The 16,906-nt window shown below is 48.9% G+C and overlaps 3 protein-coding genes across 7 annotated transcripts in view; all 3 read left to right on the top strand.

Annotated features, from left to right (window-relative positions):
* Positions 1 to 388: 388 nt before the first annotated feature.
* LOC133470775 (major histocompatibility complex class I-related gene protein-like) lies at positions 389 to 4,174 on the top strand. The gene is made up of 8 exons (XM_061759558.1): positions 389 to 547; positions 1,271 to 1,537; positions 1,662 to 1,940; positions 2,325 to 2,633; positions 2,708 to 2,815; positions 2,892 to 2,909; positions 3,589 to 3,670; positions 3,748 to 4,174. Exons 1-8 carry the CDS (start codon positions 484 to 486, stop codon positions 3,932 to 3,934), a joined length of 1,314 nt encoding a protein of 437 aa, XP_061615542.1. The 5' UTR covers positions 389 to 483; the 3' UTR covers positions 3,935 to 4,174.
* A 155-nt stretch (positions 4,175 to 4,329) lies between these two features.
* fam91a1 (family with sequence similarity 91 member A1) lies at positions 4,330 to 12,820 on the top strand. 4 transcript variants are annotated; one of them, XM_061759554.1, is made up of 23 exons: positions 4,330 to 4,941; positions 5,890 to 5,974; positions 6,041 to 6,192; positions 6,454 to 6,511; positions 6,595 to 6,662; positions 6,753 to 6,866; positions 6,950 to 7,040; positions 7,131 to 7,193; positions 7,370 to 7,476; positions 7,545 to 7,583; positions 7,660 to 7,772; positions 7,856 to 7,965; positions 8,050 to 8,249; positions 8,345 to 8,474; positions 8,724 to 8,872; positions 9,435 to 9,569; positions 9,789 to 9,902; positions 9,985 to 10,057; positions 10,681 to 10,827; positions 11,298 to 11,399; positions 11,506 to 11,629; positions 11,713 to 11,782; positions 12,207 to 12,820. In XM_061759554.1, the coding sequence occupies exons 1-23, from the start codon at positions 4,870 to 4,872 to the stop codon at positions 12,390 to 12,392; spliced, it is 2,502 nt and encodes an 833-aa protein (XP_061615538.1). In that variant the 5' UTR covers positions 4,330 to 4,869; the 3' UTR covers positions 12,393 to 12,820. The 4 variants fall into 4 exon arrangements, with proteins under 4 accessions (XP_061615538.1, XP_061615539.1, XP_061615540.1 ...); XM_061759555.1 differs by having other exon boundaries at positions 10,681 to 10,819; positions 12,207 to 12,394; XM_061759556.1 differs by lacking the exon at positions 4,330 to 4,941 and adding an exon at positions 4,981 to 5,189.
* A 1,162-nt stretch (positions 12,821 to 13,982) lies between these two features.
* lratd2a (LRAT domain containing 2a) overlaps positions 13,983 to 16,906 on the top strand; it is a 4,743-nt gene continuing 1,819 nt past the window's right edge. The window contains exons 1-3 of one of the 2 annotated variants that reach the window (XM_061759567.1): positions 13,983 to 14,689; positions 14,878 to 15,408; positions 16,467 to 16,906. The exon at positions 16,467 to 16,906 is cut by the window's right edge and continues 1,819 nt beyond it. In XM_061759567.1, the coding sequence (XP_061615551.1) occupies positions 14,893 to 15,408; positions 16,467 to 16,751 (801 nt within the window). In that variant the 5' untranslated portion in view covers positions 13,983 to 14,689; positions 14,878 to 14,892 and the 3' untranslated portion in view covers positions 16,752 to 16,906. Of the gene's footprint in view, positions 14,690 to 14,761; positions 15,409 to 16,466 lie in introns of both variants that reach the window. The other variant, XM_061759568.1, reaches the window with a different exon arrangement.

Genomic DNA, 16,906 nt, shown 5'->3' with positions numbered 1-16,906 from the left:
ATATTACATCTTTTCTTTAACAGGTAAAAATACAACTTGATTCTCTCATACTCAATCCAACGACAAAACTGAGAGGAAAATCCACACCCTTGGGAAGTTTGATGACTTTTGCATGAACATAGCGCAAATGCAGTTTTCCTCCACGCATGTCGTCGTATGTTTCTTCGGAAAGTGGGCTGGCGCGGTCACGTGACTTCCCCGAAAGGCTCGCGCGCGCGCGCCAAGAACGAAAGCGTCGCTGTTTCCGCACAAGCTTCCAAAAACACTCGCGCTGCTCCTCGTCTCCAATTTCGCACACTCGACTTCATTTGAGCGACACAACAACGCCACGCGAGTCAAATCTTGTCGCCCAATGATGAGGAAAACGAAAGTGACGTCATCGGCACCGGTAGAGAAGGCGCGTCTTCCGGTTTGCTGTCTTTTGCCGTTCGGCCGTCGAGGAGGAGGAGTCGTCGTCACTTTGTGGACGAAAAGGAGCAAAACATGGCGAAGCTGAACTTGTGTGTCTTGTTTGTCGCGGCTGCGCAAATCCACAGCGTGACGCCCGGTAAGTGCACTTTGTCCACAACTTGATGATCCCGATCGTGTTCCGATGATTGGTGTCGACGCTCTTGACTTTGCCGGAAGCAACACTTGGACCGCTCAGTCCGAAGTTCTTGCAACTGGTTTCACTTGGCAAAGCTGCCATTGGAATATTCGCCTCACGGAGGCGGCATTTCAATATATGTGGAAAAAAAATACAAATCAAATCTCATTTCTTGAAATAACGACAAACAAAATCTGTGTCAAAAAAAAAAGTGTTCAGCGTATCCTTTAGTAGATCATAATTCTAACATATTTATTGTAAGAAGTTCCTTTATATTTCTCATTTGGATATTTCATGAACAGAGTTACAACTTAAGTTTACAAAATATATCGTCTACATTTATTGACGAATCTGTTATTAAGGACTATTAAATCAATTTATTGAGCAAGGGCATGATAATTGGAACATGATAGTCAAAATTCAATCAAATGAATTATGAGCGTCTGTTGTCGAATCCATTGCGAAGTTTGTGTGTAAGAATAAGTTGAAATAAATATTAAAGTATTTAAATGACCACAAAAGAAAATGGAATGTTTTGTATCTTTTGATTTTAATTATTTTCCCTAAAAAAGACGTTCAAATGTTTCAACTGAAGACAAAATCATTTGAAATAGGAAGAGTGCAAGATTTTGGGCCATCAAACAAAAAAGTAAGATCAACCTTTTTGTTTGTTTTTTCTTTCAGTGCTTCACACGCTCAAGTATTTAATGACAGCATCGTCTCAAATTCCAAACATCCCAGACTACTTTGAGGTCGGTTATGTTGACGACGTTCCGATTTCGCGCTACGACAGCAAGAGCAGGAAAACAAAACCCAAACAGGACTGGATGAACAAAATCACAGCAGATGATCCTCACTACTGGGAGAGACAGACACAGAACGGTATTGGTCATGAGCAGATCAACAAAGTCAACATCGAAACTGCCAAAGAGCGCTTCAACCAAACTGGAGGTTTGTTGACGTTCAGCTTTCCACAATTCAAATCGATTTCATGTGCTCGTACACGTTCTTCCTCCTCATAAACACGTTTCCTTCTCTCTCGACATGGTGTCACTCTTCAACGTCATTCTCTCAGGTGTTCACATGTTCCAGCGGATGTCCGGCTGCGAATGGGACGACGAGACCGATGAGGTTGATGGTTGGGAACACTACAGTTACGATGGAGAAGCCTTCATCTCGTTGGAGGTGAAGACAATGAGATGGATCGCAGCTCACCCACAAGCTTTCGTCACCAAACTCAAGTGGGACCGGAACGAACATTTGAATCTAAACAAGAAGCACTACTACACTGAGATTTGTCCTTCTTACTTGAAGAAGTTTGTGACCAATGGGAGGGACTTCCTGATGAGAACAGGTGCAGTCACATCATGTTAGCACGCCCCCTACAGGACCTTTGCTGGCATTACAAGCTGCACTCTTTCCTCGTTGGCTCCTTTCCTCTCTCACACGTTTTCTCCATCTTTTGTTCTCTCCATCTTTTCACCCTCTCACACAATCTCTCTCTTTTCAATCTGTCATTGATTGTCTCCATCCTTTCTCCTCACACGCTCCCTTCAACTTGTTTTCTTTCCATATTTCCTCCTCTTACACATTCTTCCCATATTTGTTCCTCTCACACATCATCTAGCTATTTTTCACCCTCTCACACATTCTCCCCATCTTTTCCTCCTCTCCCACACTCTCTCTCTCCGTCTCTGCCCCTCTCTCACCTGGTGTCCACGTCTCCCTCGGCCCGCAGAGCTTCCCACGGTGTCTCTCCTCCAGAAGACGCCGTCCTCTCCGGTCACCTGCCACGCGACGGGTTTCTACCCCAGCGCGGCCGCCCTGTTTTGGAGGAAGGACGGCGAGGAGCTCCACGAGGACGCGGAGACGGGAGAGACCCTCCGCAACCACGACGGAACCTTCCAGATGACGGCCGACCTGAAAGCGGAGGTGACCGATGAAGCCGAGGGCCGCTACGAATGCGTGTTCCAGCTGTCCGGCGTGGCGGACGACATCGTCGTCAAGCTGGAGAGAAGAAGCATCCGGAGCAACGCGCGCATCCGAGGTGACCGACGCTCAGATCGTCGCGCGTCGGAACGATCGCTCACACGTTTTCTTCTTTCTTCTCACTCTGCGAAGAGGAAGAAAAGAGGAAGATGGCGCTGGCCGTCGCTGTCCCGCTGGCGGTCCTCGCTCTGGCGGCGGCGGCGGTCGCGGTCCTCGTCAAGCTTTACAAAAGCAGACGAGGTGAGGGACGCCGACGTTCGCTCTGTCGGGAAGATTTGTGCCCATCGTGACCTTTGTGTCTCTGTTTTCTTTGCAGCCAAATACGATCCAGCTTGTAAGTCAAACGACTTCTGTTTCCTTTGAGCCGCGGTCGGCAAAGCGGTCGTGCGAAGGTCTGATGCGGACCTTTGCTACAAAAGTGCGCACGAGGAGTCGCAAATAGTCAGCCGTGGAACGACGGACACGTGAATGTCGACGTCGCTATCGTTGTGGGAAAAAGGACTCGCTCCCTAAGGCGGAGAAAACCCGAAACCGAATGGAAGTCAATTTAGATTTGGTGGAAAATGTACGACTTAGTTCACTCGTGTTCCTTGGCCCTCAACGGCGAAGCGTGCCAAAGCCGCACTCGGGTTCATTCGATTGAAGCTCCTCCCCTCGCTTCGACAAAGTTCCTCGGCCCCGAGATGCCACCGGGTGGCGCCAAACCTCTACTTTAATATTAGATATGGTTTGGGGCTGAGCGCAAAGACGGCGAATAACAGAAGCTAGCTTCCCCTCAATCAATATTCCCCAACATCCGAATTCCTGAATGTGGAATTGGAAATATGCGGCTATGAACTGTACGATTCCAAAGAAATTCCCCACCACACTCTCGTAGTCAGGAAGTAGAAGATTTGTCCCAACCGCAGCTCAAAGTACGAGTGAAGATGGATTCAAGAGGCCTTCGTGGAGCAAATGTCCTTCCTTCCAGTCGGACTTGTTTTCATTCACATCTTTTTTTTCATTCATCGCAGCCGTCGACGCCGATTCCGAGCCCGCCTCCGAACCCGCCGCTCCGACGCCCGCTTCCGAGTCAGACGCAGCCGCCGTCGCACGGTGAGTTCGCCGACGTGGACTCCGCTCGTGTTCTCGGGACTCTTTCCAGGTGCATTCACGTGCTCTTCTTCGTGCAGGTGTCGGAACACGAGAGAGACGTCTCCATCGAGCGCTTTCTCATCACGCTTGGGTTTGAAAACAGAGATGAGATTTTTTCTTCACGCAGACAATTTGTGCAATGAAGATGTTTCTGTTAAGCCACGCCCAGAACCGCTTTCACGTCAACAAACAACTCAGTCCATTTGTACGTCGATCAGAATGTGACAATGTTGTTGGTGGCACTTGTTTTTTTTTTTTTTAACTTGGGATAGAAATTTGGAGCAATAAATTGATGATCAATGACAAATTGCAAAATGGAGTGCACTCCTTGGCTGCGACCAGCAGAGGCGCTGTTGATTCACGCCCAGCGGCTTTGCTGCCGAAACGAGTTCAGCACGACGTCGACCAGACACAGACGCCACTACAGCGCAACTCCAAGTGGAATAAAACATAAATAATACACTCTTTCGTCTGAAGCACTGATGATGATTGAAGCATCCATTTATCAATCCCAGACAGGCTATTATTTGAATAAGAAAAGACCTGTCGTGCTGAATTTCACAATTATATACTATGTGTACAGTGCTCCGTCCAGAATTTCCCTTCCCATTGACGCCGTGATCAAATAATGGCAACTTGTAGCCTTGCTGCCTTTCCACCCGCTCTCCTGGACACACAACATAGCAACCTTTCTCCGAATCGTCATCATGTCAACCAACTCCCGAGCTTTTCCTGCCATACTGCCAACATTCAAAGTCCGTCTGTGCTTTCCTCTTCTCTTTCTGCCTCAGAAGCCGCTTTCCACCTCAGCTCCTTCGTCTTCTTGCTAGCGCTGATAAAACATGACAATTATCGGTCGAGGATCGAGCTAACAATGCTAATGCTAACAACCCACGACACGACGCCCCGCCCCCTTCGGCGGAAGTGACGCAACGTCGATGGTGACGTACTCTTCCGTTGGAAGTCTAACAAGGAAGTGGACGCATCCAGCGATTGCCTCCAGGAGGGAGAAACAATAAAACAATACAAAACAATACTCCTCGGACCGGGTGTCGAGTACCGGCGGCGTGGGGCTGTCACCGGTGGTCACAGTGGACGAGCGTCTCATCGTCTTAGGGGCTCGCAGCCAGCCAGCCAGCTAGCTCACTCGCTAGCTAGCGATGAACACGGACGTGGAATTCCACATCAGGCAGAATTATCCGTGGAATAAGCTGCCGGCTCACGTCAAACAGGTACGACGCTTAAAAACAACAACAACAACAACCCTCAAATTGATGGGGAGACCGCGTCCGGGGCAAGCTGTCAATGTCACGAGACAAGCAGGCAGCGACCACCGTCACGTGACAACGCAGCTGCTGCTCTCAGAAAAGATAGAAAACAAGGAAAAGTTGCCTCAATCACGTTGGGTGGGGCTGTCGGGCGCCCCTTGCTCAATTGCACTTTGTGATCTTGGCAATTTCTCCAATGGCAGCCAAACCAGGTAGACAAACTCTTCTTCGTCGTTTCATCAAGGAGGAGTGGTGGAGAAAACGAGGAAAATGGCTCCAATGGGTCGATTATAAACATTGGACGTGGTGGAAATTCAGACATTTGCTAAACACAAATCGCATTTCCGATTTGAATCGCATTATTATTATTTTCGTCGCCTCTTGACTCATCGAAAAAACAAATCCCAGTGACAATATTTAAAGCACGATTTGCATTTATTATTTTTTTATTTCCTTGTGGGATTTACTTTATTTCTTTGGATACCAAACAAGTTTTAAATCACGCCCCGCACTCGGCATTAACACAGAAATAGTAGATTATTTTTTTCCATTTCTGACTATGTGAAATAAAGTGCTTGTTCATGGAGAAAATGCCAGTTGGGTCAGAACGTGTGTGAAAGTTCAAAGCAAAATTTCAATCGAATCTCAAAAATAATACTGAATAGAGAGGTTGGGAAAGTTGCTAAAAATGTGTGGCCCCGAGTGGACATCAGTAATACGTGCACATTTTGTTGTTTTCAAAAAATAAAATAAGATGAATCAATTTGTTATCAGATTAATTGAGGGGATAATCGCTAGAATAATGGATATATTATAGGTGCAGTGTGAATTTCCAGGCAGGAAACCGCAATGACTTGCAAAATGAGGGATGCCTGAACTTTTTTTGGTTTGTTTTTCCCCCCCAATATACAGAGTTTGGGCAACTCTCAGCGCGAGTACGAGAAACATGTCCTGCTGTACAGCATCCGCAACCAGTTGCGATTCCGCAATAACTTAGGTAAGCGTTGTGTTTGAACGTCCCGCCGAGTTGTTTTGCGATCAAATTTCCATTTTGCGCCCGCAGTGCGACACGTGCGGAAGGACGAGCGCAAGTACTACGAGGAGCTGCTCAAGTACAGCCGCGAGCACCTGATGCTGTACCCGTACCACCTGTCTGACATCATGGTCAAGGGGCTGCGCGTCACGCCCTTCTCGTACTACATCGGAATCATGGAGGTAAGCGTCCACTTTGGGGGGGGGGGGGGGGGGATTCATTTTAGCAAGTAATTGCTTGGGGAAAAAAATCTACTCGCTGTTTGTTCAAGTGGAACAATGCGTTTCCTTCGTTGGCATTTCTGGAGACAATGCAGTTATTCCTGAAGAAGAATTGACTTTTCCAGCAATTTATTGCGGGGGGTGAAACGGCATTTCCGTAAGTTTTTTTTTTTTTCCTTTCTTCCTCTTTTCTCCGCTTTTGTCCCTCGTTTGCACCTCCAGGATATCATGAACAGCGAGAAGAGTTACGACTCCTTGCCCAACTTCACTGCTGCTGACTGTGAGTTTTCACTCTCCCACATTGTGCATTTCTTTCCCCATTGTACGCCATATTACGTACGATTACGTTATGTCGTGACGCAGGTCTGAGGCTGCTCGGGATCGGGCGAAACCAGTACATCGACCTGATGAACCAGTGCCGCTCCTCCAAAGTATAAGACAGAAATATTTTTACAGCGCATTTCAGTGGGCTGTGCACAGCGAATTTCTGTGCGACTCCCTACTCTTCACTTCCCTTTCAGAAATTCTTCCGCCGGAAATCGGCGCGGGACCTTCTCCCGTCCAAACCGGTGGAGCTCTCCGTGGAGCCGTGGTGGGTGGCGCAGACGGGCTACATCACCGAGGACGATATCAGGGTGAGAGGATCGCGGGACACGCACACGATGCTCCGCGCGCGAGCGCGCGCCATGACGTAGGCGCTGTGTTTGCGTGATTGCAGATCTGTTCTTCAGCAGAGAAGAAAGCCATTGATAAGATGATTGATTCCGGGCCTCAGCTGGCTGGATCAATGGAGTACAACGTGGTGCTAAGTGAGGAAGCTAACCGCTAAATCTTTTGGTGGCACACCTGGATTTATTTCGATTTTTTTCTTGTAAGAGTGTTTTTCTTTTTCTGTTCAGGTTTGTACAACCGGGGCTTCATTTACTTGGACGTTCCCATATCGGATGACAGCTGCATCTCAGGTTTGTGCCGTTTCTCACGGTTTCTGTCCGTGGTTCTCACTGCATGTACTGATCCACGGCGTTTTTGTGCCAATGAACCCAGTTCTTTGTTTTGGTTCTCAAAGTTTGCGCCGATTCTCATTGTTGGTGTCGATTCTCACTGTATGTGACGATTCTCACCATCTGCGCCTCCACAGTGCCCCCGCTGGAGGGCTTTGTAATGAACCGCGTCCAGGGTGACTACTTTGAGACGTTACTGTACAAAATCTTCGTGTCCATCGACGAGCAGACCAACGTAGCCGAGGTAGGACGCGCCGCTGGATGCGGTCACCGTATTTGCTTGTCCCGTCTTATTCGGGTTTCTTCTTCCAGCTGGCCAACGTGTTGGAGATCGACTTGGACCTGGTGAAGGTAAGCGAGCTCCTCTGTGGCGATTCAGAGGTGGTTGTGGAAAAAGGAGCTTGATCCGATTGCGTGTCGTGATCAGAACGCCGTGTCCATGTACTGCCGTCTGGGCTTCGCCGTGAAGAAAGGTCAGGCCATCAGCTCCGAGCAGCTCCATCCCACCTGGAAGAACGCGCCCTCCCTCAACAGGCTCAAGTAGGCCACGGATGGTCCAAATGAGGATTGTGTTTTTGGCGGTGCTCTCGGTTGGCCCGTCGTGACTGTTTGTGCGTCACTAGGAGCACCATGGACCCTCAGAAGATGCTGCTGTCCTGGGAGCAGGGCAGCCCCGTCATGGAGGGAGGCTCCTCGGCCACAGACACGGACACCACCAGTCTGGAGGACCAAGGTCTGCTTGATAACGCACATGGGCAAGCTGCGTGTGTTTGTGTGTTGCTTTTTTTTTTTTTTGTGACCGCGTGTGTGCGCGCAGCCGACACCGGCAGCGTGAGCAGCCTGAGCATCCCGGCGGCCCCCACCAAGCGCATCGCCTTCCTGTTCGACTCCACGCTCACGGCCTTCCTCATGATGGGCAACCTGTCGCCCAACCTCAAGAGTCACGCCGTCACCATGTTCGAGGTGGGCAAGCTGTCCGACGAGACGCTGGACAGCTTCCTGGCCGAGCTGGAGAAGGTGCACGAAAACCTTCTTGGGCCTTAGTCAGAGGAAGGAAGGAAGCCGAGCGGCGGTGTGGTCTTCAACGTCGTCTTCTTCTTGTCCTCCTGCAGGTGGAAAGCACAGCAGAGGGCGAGGCTCAGCGCTACTTTGACCACGCCCTCACCCTGAAGAACACCATCCTCTTTCTGCGCTACAACAAGGAACTCACTCAGGACCAGGGACCTGATATCCCAAATATAGGTCATTTGTGGATTGATCCTACTCAATCGTAACTTCTGTTTCTTTATAGTGTGCACATTAGCGATGATCATTATTAATTGGCGTGTTAATCATATGACGTCGATTTTGCGCGGCACCTGTGCGGCGTGTAGGATTAAGTGTGGACTTTTGTTTATTCCCAGGTCTCTAGGCAAAGAGATGTTGCCGTCAATGAGACGAGCTTGCAAAATAAAGATGAAAAAAAACCAATCCTTGTTACTACGCCAGCAGGTTTCCCCCTGGACATGCTGCGCTGCGAGAGCCTCCTGGGTCTGGACCAGGCCACCTGCAGCCGCGTGCTCAACAAGAACTACAAGCTGCTGGTCTCCATGGCGCCGCTCAGCAACGAGATCAGACCCATCAGCAGCTGCACGCCTCAGGTACGTCAACATTCTGCGACTGGATGCAATATTCATATTGTACAGTATTGTTCAAATTAAATGCAGTGGTGCCTTGAGACCAGTTTGGGCCGCTCCGTGACCCCGTTATTAATTTCAAACCTTGTATCTAAAATCATCTTTCCCCAGTAAAATGAATGGCAATGCCATTATTCTTGCCCCCCCCCCCCCCCCCCAAAAAAAAAAGATATGGTAAGTGTTATTTAATAAGGAAAATAAAATTGTATAATATTGTACCTTATAAAAACATATGACCTATGTAAATAGAATGTAAAGAATGAGCCATTTTTGGGCACATTTTTTGCTTCAGTTCAGTGGACGTTGTGCTGCTCCTGGCGTGTGTGCGTCTTGGCCACTTGGGGGCAGTATAATACAGCCGTACACATGGAGACGGTCACGCCCCCTCAAGCCTCACTTATGTTAGTCAATCTCCGCAGAGGATAAACAAAATCAAGGCCAGTTACTAATGTTTTTCTGTGTGTCGCTCTGTTATTTGTGCTCAAACATCATTCGCATTTCGACGTGTTTTTGTGTGTGGCTGCAGCACATCGGGCCCGCCATCCCCGAGGTGAGCTCCATCTGGTTCAAGCTCTACCTGTACCACGTGACCGGCCAGGGTCCGCCGTCGCTGCTGCTCTCCAAAGGCTCCCGGCTGCGCAAGCTGCCCGACATCTTCCAGGTGAAGCCTCACACGGGAACTCCCCGAGTATCCTGGGAATTTGTAGCATTGGGTCACTTCGTGGCAGCAAAAAAAAATAAAGATTTGAGCTGCTTACACCTCTTGGTCTGTGCACCTCAAATGTACCATGTGTACCATATTTCATGTCCTACGGCACCCCTCTAACATGCCTCATTTGAGGCTCTGTGCTCCTCTGATGCGACTGTCTTGCGTGGTCAGGTTTACGACAGGTTGCTGATCACCTCCTGGGGCCACGACCCCGGCGTGGTGCCCGCGTCCAACGTGCTGGCCACGCTCAACGACGCTCTCACGCACTCGGCCGTTCTCATCCAGGTGACCGGGGCCCGAGCAGCCGATCGTCTCGATTGTCGCCCGTCGACAGCGTTTAAACGTGCGTGTGTGCGTGTGCGTGTAGGGCCACGGCATGCACGGCCACGGGGAAACGGTCCACATCCCCTTCCCCTTTGACGAGGAGGACCTGAAAGGAGGTCAGTCGATTATACGTGTCGTTCGTACAAGAATTGCGTTTCAACATCCCCAAATTTTCCTCTTGTCCCACAATTCCACGTTTTCCATTCAAATGAATGGAGACTTGTTCTAAAGTTAATATTCCACAACTTAAGTCAACCGATTCCAACTGTTTAGCTCACGCTGATCAACTTCGGAACTCTTTTTCATATTCCAAAAAATTCCCAGATTTTCTTTATTATTCCATGACAACATGCTCCAAATTTGACTTACACTTCAATGACAATAAAATTCCCAAATTAAGAGATATTTGACATAATGACCTCCTCTTTTTTTATTGATTCAAACCATTAACAATATTTTGTGTCTCATAATGTAACGTATGATGCAAATATGTAACTACATTCATTGTATTTGCTTTTAGTTTGCTTAGTTTTACTCTGCTGTCTGCAGGCATGTCGGCATTGCAAATGAGAATCTTCGCAATTGCCTTACCTGGATAAAGCAAGGTTAAATAAAAAAACAAACCCCAAAAATATGACGGCATTTCCGTGTCAGCTCTTCTGCTCTTCTCGTCTTCAGTTTAAAACTCAAGTTGACTCAAAATGGCTGACGTGGTGTCGTTTTCGATGTGCGTTTGTAGAGTTCTCCTACTCCAACATGTGCGTGCACAAGGCGCTCCGCAAGTTGCGCGAGCACGTGGACTTGGAGCACCAGTGCGGCTACATCACCATGCTCAACGCCAACAACAGGCACCGGCGCCGGCCCAGCGACGCCATCGAGTGCGGGGGTAACGTAGACCGATAAAGGGGCCCTGCCATATGGATTTCAAATAACATCTCACATTTCTAAATTTGATTCAACTTTTTTTTTGTGCCCTTCACTCCATAAAAATGTCATAAAATATATGTCAAATTGTGCCCAATTTATACAACCAGCCGAAAACCAGTTTAACTCCCGATCCGAACTAGGTTGTATGTTTACGTTGACCGTGGAACATCGATTCTGAAAGGGAAATTCAGGACGATGTTGTAAATGTGATTAAAAGCCATAAGAAAATACCCACTTTGAGCAAAATTTGCTGTGCGGTTACAGAAACCAATTTCAATTCTGCTCTGATCCAGACTGTGTGTTTACATTGAACATGGACCAAAAAAATAATAAATTCCAATAAAATCCTAATCGGCCGGCCCTAATGTACGCACTGTTAAGTGTGTAACGTCACTGGCCATGAGATGAGGTGCATCTACTTATCTTTAGGAGACACCCACCTGGGAGGAGGCCTGGACACCAACGGCAGCACCGAGTCCTTCGAACTGGTGTCGGAAGAGAACAACGGCGACGCACGAGCAAAGACGGACAGTACGTTGACAGCATTAGTGGGGCAACAACACTTTCCCCGCTGGCCTCAACACAAAATGTACAAGCTAAGCACGTTCAAATCTCTTCCCCCGCCCGCCATTTGTAGCCCTCTCGTGCGAGGACGAGTGGGCGCCGCTGGAGCTGTGCTTCGGCATGCCGCTCTTCAGCTCCGAGCTCAACCGCAAGGTGTGCCGCAAGATCGCCGCCCACAAGCTATGCGGCGGCGGCAGGTGACGTTTTACACTCCCACTCGATTCATTTCTTGGGATTGATTGGAAGTGGCGCCACGCTGACTTTTGTTGTTCTTCCACAGCCTGCAAGAGCTGCTTCACTCCAGCCGGAAGCTGTCCCTCAAGGTGCTGAGCTTCGTCCAGTCGTTCCAGGTAAGTCAAAGCTTGAACATTTGCAGAACTACTTGTAATCTTTAGTCTCCTGGTACTCGTTCTAGAACCCTCATAGGGTCAGTTTTGACTGATTTATATAAGCGTATAATGAAATAGATTTCTAACCCCGTTAAATTTTGATGGGTTTTGGCTTTTATGACATCATCATCATCATGAATTTAAGACATCGTCCTTAACGCTCCCCTTTCCTAAGTGGCTGTTCCATATCCGATGTAAACAAACAATCTGGATTCGATCCGGATTGGTACTCCGACACTGTTTACACGGTTTAAATTTTTTTTTAGATTTTGATCTTGCAACATTAGCAACGCCCTTCAGAATTAATATCTGGGCACATTTGTTCAGTAAACGAACAATCTGGTTCAGACCGCCTTGTCGCTGTTTCTGTTTTTGCCGCGCCCAGGACGGCGGTCCGCCCTGCGAGCCGGACAGCGGGGTGACCAGTCCTCTCAGTAAGCCGCCCGCCGAGTCGGGCGTCCCTCTACCGGCCCTCAACATCCTCTACAAGGACGGGCAGCTGCGAGAGTGGAGCGGGCGGGCCCCCCCCACTCTGGACATCACAGCCCTGCAGCGCGACCAGTCCACGTAGACCCCCACCCGACCCTCGTCGCCATCATCCACCCTTAATTTTGCATCCCGGCATCGAACAATGGCCTTTTAGCATCAGGATCCCCACCAACGCGAGCATTGGCACCCCACCAGGCAGAAAGACCACTTAGCTCGCGCCCCCCCTCCCCTAGTTGATGTTTACTAGTGCCCCCCTTCATGTGGTATCGGTGTTCCAAAAGTCACCCCCGCCCCCAAGAACTGAGTCTACTCTCATGTTTAGTGATCCGATGCATGAAGATCCTTTCCTTTGAGGGGAGCCATTAATTGTTTGCACTGTGCAAGACTTACTGTGGAACAAAAGTGTTGGTTTTTTGTCATTTTTCCTCTCAGTTAGAAAGCACCAAAGATGTTTTGCTTTTTCACCATAAGGACTTTTAAGACTTTTTTTTTTTTTTTTTTTTACTTTTTCTGCCTCATCAAAAAGTCACATTCCGACTTACATGAGTGAAACTGATAGGAAAGAGCATGAACAGGAAGTCCTGAGTGTTGGAATCCAGCCTTGCGGACTGCTAGCATCTTTTCTGCTTCAGGGGATCTTCCTACTTGCACCCCTTCTAGACCAGGTCCAGCTCTGGTAGCTGCCTGCTCGTATCTCTTCTACATGGGGTACAGCTGTGCTAGCTGCCTGCTAGCACCCTTTCTTGACCAGGTCCAGCTCTGGTTTCTAACTCCTAGCGTCTCTTCTGGTCGGGGTCCGGCTCTGGTAGCTGCCTTCTCGCATCTCTTCATGATCGAATAGCCACCTCCGAGAATCTCTTCTAAATGGGGTCCAGCTCTGGTAGCTGCCTGCTAACACCATTTTTGACCCCCTCTGGTCCAGGTCCCGCTCTAGATGAGGTCCATCTCTGTAAGCCACCTGTTAGCATTTCTTCTGGATCGGGCAACCACCTGCTAGCATCTCTTCTAGATGGGAATCAGCTGTAGTCGCCCCTTACTAGCACCTTTTCTGATTTTGGTATTTGCATTAGCATTATTTCAGTTGCGTTTCCGAAGGCGTCAAATGCCTTTTTTGGTTCTTCTCAACAAGCGAGTTAAAAAAAACAAAAAAACCTGCGGTCTTGTTCACGCATGACTAATGTATCTGTTTGTGTGCGTGTGCGTATTGTACACCCCACCTGTGGCGTGTTGGTCTCGCGCACTTCCTTGAAACAACAAGAGATCTCCCTGCAATACTGTCAGTCATCATGAAGCCCACTCGTGGTTCCAAATGTGTTCGTTTTCTACATCAGCCTCTCTTTTAGGACATCTTTGTTGTAGCTCGTTTAAGTGGTTGAATAATAATATTGATGATGATGATGAAAAAAAATAAGAATGACATTCCTTCTACATTATGCTCGTTGTTTTTCTGAATAGATCTGTATAAAAAAAGTTCTATGAAAATATAAATAAGAAGAAATAAACGGTTTTCTCCCTAACTGTGGCTTTCATTTTTATTCCCGACTCTGCATTTTTTTGAGCCAACGTGATACTATGACTTTGAGGGGGGAACAGATGGTGCGGTGTACAGCGCTTCCGGATGCACTCGTTCACCTTCTCGAGTTACACGAGCAAGGGGAGGTGATGGCGCTAGCTGCCTGCTCGCGCCTCTTCTGGCTCAGGACCAGTTGTGTTAGCCACCTACTTGCATCTCTTCTGGATAAGGTCCAGTTGCGTGGTGCCTGCTGGCGAGAACATCTGGATGAAAAGAGAGGCTATTTGGTAGCTACCAGAGCTGGACCCCATTTAGAAGAGACTACCCAACCTAGAAGAGATGCTAGCAAACGGCCACCGTAGCTGGATCGCATTTAGAAGAGATGGTAGCAGGCAGCTGCCAGAAATGGACCCCATCCGGAAAACGTGCGAGCGGCGGCTACCCAATCCAGAAAAGACGATGGTCGGCAGCTGCTAAAGCTTGACCCCATCTGATGATGTGCTAGCAAGCGCCGAGAAACAATTTAAAGTTGCTTTTTCAAATTATCTTAAAAAAAAAAAACGAGACTTGTGTTAGAACCCAAGACTCATTTTAACTCAACTTTATTGTCAAAAGACTAATTTTATTTGCTCATTTTTGTTCACATTTCCGCTTTGCACTTTATTTGAACGGGCACCGGGACATTCACTTCCGGTTTGGCCGCCAGGATTTGGCTTGAGGGGAGCCGCACGTGAGCCTCCTCGAGGGGCGAGGGGCGAGGGGCGAGTGGCACGCGAGCCTGCTGAACCGGACCACACTGGACCAACTTTTGCTGTGGAATTTTCCGACGTCTGGACGCCGCCGTGGACGCAGGAAAAGACGCCCAGGTGAGCGGCAAGCACCTGAGGAGGGAGAGGGGGGGAGGACGAACGGTGAATTGGAAGTCATTTCCTCCTTAGTCTTTTTTTCTTTTCTTTTCTTTTTCCTTTTCCATCCCCTTCCGTACACATGTTGCCGTGTAATTTGGACTGAAATTTCCCCAAAATGGCTACATTTTGACTCCCGGGGATCGAAGCCGTTGTTCGCCCGCATGGGGAACCACACGGAGCGGTTAAGTTACGCCGAAGTTCCCACCGCGGACCCGCACGGCGTGGACCGGGATGAGGGTCCTCGCATCGGCGTCGCGTACATTTTCTCCGACGGGGGGGACGACGACGACGACGAGCCGGGCGACGGCACCCGCGCGAACTCGGACCCGGAAGAAACGGCCTTCGACCCGCGGGAGGAGGTGGAGTGCGCCGTGTACAAGCTGGACGAGTGCGTGTACGAGAAGAGCCGCCGCTCGTCCGCCTTGGACGCGTACTCGCCGGAGAAGCTGCTCGACAAGTGCCGCGCCGGTGACCTAGTGGAGTTCGTGGCCGCGGGCCGGTACCCGCACTGGGCCGTGTACGTGGGCGACTTCCAGGTGGTCCACCTGCACCGCGCCGAGGTCAAGAGCGCCTTCCTGACGGACGCCGGCCGGGGGAGACGCTGCCGGGTCGTCAACGAGCGCTACAAGTTCCGAGCCCGGGACCCCGACGCGGTGGTGCGCAGCGCCCTGGAGCAGGTGGGTGTGGAACTCGGATGCCGTTTGCGCCTTCAGTCCGGTATCGCGTTTAGGGCCCATAATTCCCTTGTAACGCAATCAAATCGAAAACTGGACCCCCGGATACTCGCGGATTCACCTATTTGCGGATTTTTGTATGTTTTTATTTTTTTTTAATTGGAAAAAAAAAAAAACATTCATCTTTATTAGTATTTTTTTTCCTTTGTTTTTTTTTGGTTTTTTGGATGGTGGGGGGGGGGGCAACCCTGTGAAAACGTTATTGGCATTTATACCTGCTCATTCAAAAAATTTCAATGGCCGTCAATTATCCAGATTTTCACTATTGGTGTTCTGGCCCACTGAATATCAAATACATTTTTCTCCACTGAAATCAGCTGGAATGCCATCTGTTACGACCCTGAAAAAAAAAAAATTTCTTAAGGAAAAATAGAAATGCATTGTGAAATATAAGAACAACGAAACATAAGAAATAGTAATTAAATAATGTGGATTTCTAAAGTGCAATTACTTTAGCTACTGTAATATTGGTGTGTTTATGTGTGCCTTTCAGTGAGTTGAGTAGTTTCATTTAGATAAATTGTGCTTTGGGGCCATCTTGTGGCATCCTGGTGCCCTGGAACGACGTTGAAGTGAGTTGAGGTGCTTCATTTGGACAAAAGTAGTGCTTTGCCTCCAACCTTTTGCATCTTGGTGCCAAGGAATTATGTTGAAGTGAGTTTAAGAGCCTCATTTAGACAAAAGTAGTGCTTTGTCGGCATGTTGTTGACCAGAAACTATGTTGAAGTGAGTTGAGGAGCATCATTTAGACAAAAGTAGTGCTTTACTGGCATAGTGATTCCAATGAACTATGTTGAATTGAGTTGAGCTTCATTTACACAAAAATAGTCTTTTGCCTCTATTTTGTGGCATCCTGGTGTCAAGGAACTATGTTGAAGTGAGCAGTTGTCTTACGAGTATGCCAAAGTTGCCGTACTGGCGAGGACAAAGAGCGCACTAGTACTCGGACCTTAATCTGGAGATCAAGGATATGGAATAAACGCTGAAACGGCTCGCCATAGGTGGGCCTGAAGGACGGCGAGCTGAGCTGGCGGAACTCCGAGGGCTTCGCCGCCTGGTGCCGCTTCGGCCGCAGGGAGCTGAAGGCCGGCGGCGAGCTGAGCGGCGGCGCCCGCCAGCCGTACGCGCTGCACGTCCTGCTGGGCGACCGCAAGTACTCGCACGCCCTCGAGTTCCAGAGCCTGGAGGATGTGATCGCCGAGAAGAGACGCGGGGATTACCTGGGCCGCAGCGCCTTCCTCCGGGAGCTGGCGGTCCACCTGAGGACCGAGACCGCAGCGCACTGATGCCGGCATTGCACAGATTTATTATTATTTTTCAAACTTCAATCTCTTATTTTAGTGGTTTACACTAAAATATTGCGTTGATGGAATAAAAGTTAAACAGATGCATTCTTCAATTTTCATCCATCTCCGGGGGCCGCCAGGTTCGGCAATATCGC

This window comes from Phyllopteryx taeniolatus, chromosome 21 (assembly GCF_024500385.1).
Source record: "Phyllopteryx taeniolatus isolate TA_2022b chromosome 21, UOR_Ptae_1.2, whole genome shotgun sequence".
Classification (NCBI taxonomy): domain Eukaryota; kingdom Metazoa; phylum Chordata; class Actinopteri; order Syngnathiformes; family Syngnathidae; genus Phyllopteryx; species Phyllopteryx taeniolatus.
The sequence above is the reverse complement of the archived record's forward strand: the minus strand, read 5'-3'. Positions and strand labels throughout refer to the sequence as shown.